At 36.4% G+C, this 6,000-nt stretch overlaps 2 protein-coding genes across 2 annotated transcripts in view; both read right to left on the reverse strand.

The window, feature by feature from the left end:
• Nucleotides 1–4,486, reverse strand: part of LOC142342772 (uncharacterized) — an 80,497-nt gene extending 76,011 nt beyond the window's left edge. Inside the window, exons 1-4 of the mRNA XM_075394326.1 lie at nucleotides 4,375–4,486; nucleotides 3,481–3,786; nucleotides 3,113–3,262; nucleotides 610–665 (exon numbers count right to left, since the gene is read on the reverse strand). Of these exons, the coding sequence (XP_075250441.1) occupies nucleotides 610–665; nucleotides 3,113–3,262; nucleotides 3,481–3,550 (276 nt within the window). The 5' untranslated portion in view covers nucleotides 3,551–3,786; nucleotides 4,375–4,486. The remainder of the gene's footprint in view (nucleotides 1–609; nucleotides 666–3,112; nucleotides 3,263–3,480; nucleotides 3,787–4,374) is intronic.
• Nucleotides 3,568–6,000, reverse strand: part of LOC142343008 (uncharacterized) — a 79,472-nt gene continuing 77,039 nt past the window's right edge. Inside the window, exon 16 of the mRNA XM_075394690.1 lies at nucleotides 3,568–3,786. Within this exon, the coding sequence (XP_075250805.1) occupies nucleotides 3,568–3,786 (219 nt within the window). The remainder of the gene's footprint in view (nucleotides 3,787–6,000) is intronic.

Here is a 6,000-nt window from a genome sequence, read left to right on the forward strand (position 1 = left end):
TTTTCGCTCCACTCTTCAATTTTGTTCAGCAGAAAAACCACTCCAAATTTTTTCACGCGTTTCATTTCCCGCTTTAAAAATCACTCCAATAAAATTGATTAAAAAAAAGGACTTCTCCAATACTCCTCTTCGAGTCGTAAAAAAGACAGCGCCCCAATACAATTCAAATTCTTTGAATTGTAAAAAAAATAGGAGCGCTATAATAGCCGGCTGAGAAGATGAGGGCGGCTATTAAAAACAATACTACTCGCAAGCTATGCTACTGCATGAGTGAAAAGCTAGCTCTGGTTATAGGTTTAGTTATCTAACATTGCAAATAAGCTTCTTTTATTCTAGCTCGCCTTTCGATGTGAAAAACAGATTCTGACCACAGAAAACATTCATGAACAAACTAATGCTATTTTTTTATAATAATGACAGTCTATTCCTAACAGAGAGCATAATTAGCAGTTTGGAACTATCATTTGAACGATCATAGGGGTGCAAGTTTGTATTGAGTATGTCATTATGGGCCTACTCGAACAGGAAGTTCTTGTGTGTTACATTTAGATTTTTCGATTATACGGAATTGGGGCGTTCTCCAACAAATTTAAATAGATCTTTACTAACACACACAGATGCGTTGATCATATTGGACACCGAAGACGCAACCTTCTGCACGGCCTCTGAAATAAACTAACATAGATTTGACATACATTTGCTGATAATTTCAAACCCGGCATCTTTTGTTCATTCAACTTTGGCCCATCAAAATTTTTAGCTGCTATTTTTGAGATGCAAAAAAGTTATTTCCTTGAAAATGTATCAAAATGCTGAATCAAACAGAAATAACATTTTCAATTTATTGGCAAGCTCAAGGAAAAATGTGCGCTAAACTAAAAAAATAATTAATTTTTTTTCGTTTCTTAACGCATTCAAAACGCTGAGCCACTATTTACAAATCAGTGATTTGATCCAATTAGCCAGGATATTGTTAGATCATGTTTATAAATATTTATCTACAATACAAAAAACAACAATCCTGCATCGTTGTAGGAGAAAGAATTCATGCCCGTACCGAACTACAAGTCTAAATCAGTACTAGGCAAGTCTAAATCCAAGTCTTATTTAGGTTTCCAGTACTGGGCAAGTCTAAATACAAGTCTTACAAGTCTGGCAAGTCTTAACCAAGACTTGGATAACACTTGGAAGTTGATTCCCAGGTCAAAACCAACTTTTCAAAAATTTTCGAGTGAAATTTTCGAATTCGAAAAAATTTCGCAACGTGCCACGATTTTGGCATTACTTTTTGGCCACTTTCCCGGAGTGCTAGAAAATGATGCCGGGGCATACCAAATTGATTATTGGGTGATTATTAGCACCCCGGGAGGGTCTATTGAGGGTATTTCAGGTGTTTTGGGCCGTTTTCAGCCATTTTTCAGCCGTTTGGAGCCGAATTTTAGCCGAAAATCAACATATATATATTTCAGATCTTGAAATGTCTGGGTATTCGAATCGAGGAAAAGTTATGAAGAAGACTGTGACGGTTCCCATGCTGTCAAGGGGCCCAGTTTTACAAAGTCGTGGAAACCTGCTCGATAGTAGTGGGAATGGTCAAAATGGTCTGCCACGAATTGGTCAAAATGGGGACGAAAATGGGCATATGGCAGTGCCGATCTACAGATTGTCAGAAGAGCCAATCCTGCCCTCTGTTAGTTTAGCAATGTATCATGGGCATACCAGGCATGCCATGGGCATACCACGGTATATTTTGGTGGCATATTGGTTGGCATATTGGCTGGCATACGGGCATTTCGGCTATATTTTGTGGTCAAATTACACGGTGCTCACTACCTAATTTCTCATCAACCAGTGATCCAAATTTAATGTGCCATATATAGTTTTGAAGCTTAGATAATAACGGTCTCAATGAGCTATGTCCCGTTTAAGTCCCGTTTTTTCGGCTATTTTTGACGTTTTTTTCGACTATTTTTAACGTTTTCCCGGCTATTTTTGACGTTTTTTTCGGCTATTTTAGGCGTTTTTTCGGCTGTTTTTGACTTTTTTTCGGCTATTTTAGGCGTTTTTTCGGCTATTTTTGGCGTTTTTTTCGGCTATTTTAGGCGTTTTTTCGGCTATTTTTGAGGTTTTTTTCGGCTATTTTTGACGTTTTTTTCGGCTATTTTAGGCGTTTTTTCGGCTATTTTTGACGTTTGTTTCGGCTATTTTAGGCGTTTTTTCGGCTATTTTTGACGTTTTTTTCGGCTATTTTTGACGTTTTTTGGATCAGTTTTGACGTTTTTTTCGGCTATTTTTGACCTTCTTTCGGCCATTTTGACGTTTTTTTCGGCCATTTCTGACCTTTTTTTCGGCCATTTTTGACGTTTTTTCGATCAGTTTTGACGTTTTTTTCGGCTATTTTTGACCTTTTTTCGGCCATTTGAGACTGGATTAAGACTTGGCAAGTCTTGGCCAAGACTTGGATTAAGACTTGGCAAGTCTTCGCCAAGACTTGGATTAAGACTTGGCAAGTCTTGGCCAAGACTTGGATTAAGACTTGCCAAGTCTTGGCCAAGTCTGACAAGTCTTAAATGTGTTATGATCATAGCTCTGAATCAGTACTGATACCTAGACTTGCAATTAGACTTGCCCAGTACTGATATTGACTTGGCGTTAAGTACGGGTGCTGTGGAAAACAGTTGTGCATTGTTTAAAATAGTTTAGAAGAGATTATATTGAAGTTGTTCAATTTTATTGAAAAAACAAATTGTTTTTATCTGTGGATTAACTATTTCAGCAATACTTTCTCTAATCGTCTCTCCCACCTTAAAAGTATTCATCGGAGGCAATATTTGCCACAATGGCAAATTACTGTGTGAAAATACCCCAGTGTGAAAAGAGTAAGGACGTCAGCGGTCATTTTATTCTACTAGTGCAAAAAAAAAGAAAATTGACAATTTAAATGAGTTTCCAATTTTTTATTTTAATCCTAAAACGCTCCAACTTCTGCGAGTTTTTTTTTGCTTGATACCACAACTATTAATCGTGTGTCCACTTTTAGACGGCAAGTTGTGTAATCATACAAGAGAACATTTTACAGTCTACTGAACAAAAATGAGATAATCGTACTAACGCCAAGCAGAGTCAGTAGCCATGGTGGCCGATTCAAACAGTTTCTTATGACTCAAAGGCGCATTTCCCAGTGCCTTGTAAGTGCTGTGAAGAGGTGGACACTCAAAAGCATGAACAGATCCACAGCTGGTGCCACAGTGACGTAGACTTCCTTCAAATGGAAAAGAAATTGATCCATTTAAATACTTGATTTATAAGAAGACTCAAAAATTGGCTTATCTACGATCTGTTAAACATCTTTAGTTAAGAAATCCCAATTACGCATACGTACATCTAATAATCTTTCCATTCTTAGAAAAAAAGTTCCAATCAAAATTCTATTTCAAATGCATAAACACGCTCAGTAAATTGTAACTCCTTTGAACTTACCATACTTAACATCAAGTGCCTCGTAACTAGCAGTAAGACCCTCTCTGATATCAAACAGCGCAGAGGTCATACAGTCCACAGCTTCATTCAGTGCATCTCCTCGCTTGTCAGCATCGTTGCGTCTGCAACAGCGCAATCTAGCTTTCCTTTCGTGTCATTTAATTCCTGCAAAGTCGCCTGTAATTCGCAGCTTAGTCGGGCTATTTCTGCATCTTTTTCTCGGCACTCGTTGCTCATTCGGGCAATCAGTTCTTTCAAATTGCAGATTTCATTGTCGAGGGCATTTGACGTTTTCATTGCTTCCTCCTAGATTTTAATGATAAGGAAAATGGCAAGATTTTTGTGGCTTTCAACTAAACCGGAATTTTCGATATTGTAAAATTGCAATATTTGAAAAATAGTAGTACGTTTAGGGCAGCGTGAACTTGAAATCAGTTACGTCTTCCAGTCAAGTTAAAGCAAGTTGGACCCTAGTCGAAAATTGAAAATTTGGACCCCCCCCCCCCCCCCCCCCCCACCGTTACAGAACACTAAAAAATCATTATTTAAAAATATGGCACGTGCATCTGGGTGTTGCGGATATGCACCAAGCTTGGGGGCAAAACGGAAAATACTTGTGAATTTTAGCTTAGATCATTTCCATCAAATAGGATATTTCCATAACCCAACTGTGGTATTAGCTAAATCAATATTCTCGTAAAGAACTTGAGCATAGAGGACTCCAAACTACGGTCTTCAGAACTGCTGGCAGTCATGCTACCGTTGCGCCAATACAGCTCTGCGGTAGTGTCAACTTGTTTAGCTTGAAATAACACAAGGTGGGTTAATACAAGAGCTCTCAAGTATTTTTCAATATGTATATATGAGAATTTTCAAGCAAATTTGGATACCCACCAGGTCATGTCTCAATTTGCAGCTGACTTCAGTGAGTTGAGTGAGCTCTTCTCCTTTGTGCGCAACTTCACAACTGAGGCAGTCAATCTGACTCAACAAGTCGAATTTCTCTACAACAACAGCAAACTGCTATTTCTCAAAAAAATGTAAATATTATACCACCAGAAAAATCACCACACAAAAAAGGTAAAAACACATAGGAATAAAAATGAGGATTTTTTCGAACGATAAGAACCACAAAGTTCCTACAACGCATTCTTTTGTTCCAGATTTTCAGTTAAGTGATCAGGTCAGTAATGTCGAGTGCACTTGAATAAGAAAAAAGCTCCTTGGAAAAAGAACCAGAAAAGTTTACTTGACAGTTGCATCAAATTTGCTCGTTTATTGCAACACTAAATAAATTTATCTTATAAAGTAAGTTTGAGGTAAAACATTAACATTTTAGAAATAACAGTTAGAGTTAAAATTAGTAGCTATTTTAAATTTGCGAAGATCACTGGGTTTTCTACTCTTTCTCACTTATATAAATGACCTTGTACTAGTAACAAAAAAAGGTAATATTGATCTTTATGCCGACGATACAAATATGCTTCGTGATTTTGAAGAACAAGAACACATGGATGACCTTAAAGCTATATCAAAATGGCTGGCAGTACGAAATTGACGCCAAAAAATTGAAAAACTCAGTTTGTTTTAATTGGATCAAGTTGTTTACAGAAAAAAGGTTATTTTGAATGAGCAAGTGTTGGAGGAACAAATGAGTAAGAAATAATTAGGTATTAAAAATGACAACTCATTTTATTAGGTGGTCATATAATGTATGCTTGGCAAAAGTGTAAACACATTGTTTCTGAATTTTTTTCAAACTAGAAAATACCTCAGAACGTTATCTAAAGTGTGAGAGAAGATAACTAGAGAAAAAACAAACGCTTTCCTAACAAATTGAGAAATCAAGATATCCCCTTAGCGGGGCTGATAAAAACAATACTCTTTAAGGTAAAGCTGACAAAAACCATAAAGAAGCGCATATCCGTTCGAATTCGAATTTTTTATAACACTCGCGCAAAATTTGACATAAAAATAACTAAAAGTCTAAGGGATTGTGAGAAAAATCATCTGGACAAAATGCTACATTATTTTAATAATTAATATTGATTCTGCTTTTTTTGAAAACCTATTTAGGGTTTTTTAAGGAAAACAAGCGAACACTTTCATTTACAAAAATTTCATCCTTTCTTTTGCTTTTTACTGACCTACTGTAAAAGTATTATAGATTTGAGTTTCTTGATAAAATATTTCTTTTTCTTCCAATAATTTTGGCTACTCGTTTTTATGTGAAAATTTTGATCAAAAATTACTTCCATCTCGTATAGAAGTCCAGTGATTTAACTTTGAGCAGCTCTGGAACGGTGCTCAAACAGGCAGACAGGCAAAATGACCCCTTAGCGCCCGTTTGGTACAGCGGTAAAAGCTACTATTAAATTGTACATTTGTTGTGTTTATGATCGTACTCAAAACAAATTTTATTATTATTAGATCTTACATTCATGCAAAAAAATGCCTTGATATTTATGTTGCAAGATTATGCCAGAATCTTGTAAGATCTTAGAAGATAGGCATTCGCAG

The sequence above is a fragment of the Convolutriloba macropyga genome, chromosome 7 (genome assembly GCF_964194025.1).
Source record: "Convolutriloba macropyga chromosome 7, txConMacr16.3, whole genome shotgun sequence".
In the NCBI taxonomy this organism is placed as follows: domain Eukaryota; kingdom Metazoa; phylum Xenacoelomorpha; order Acoela; family Convolutidae; genus Convolutriloba; species Convolutriloba macropyga.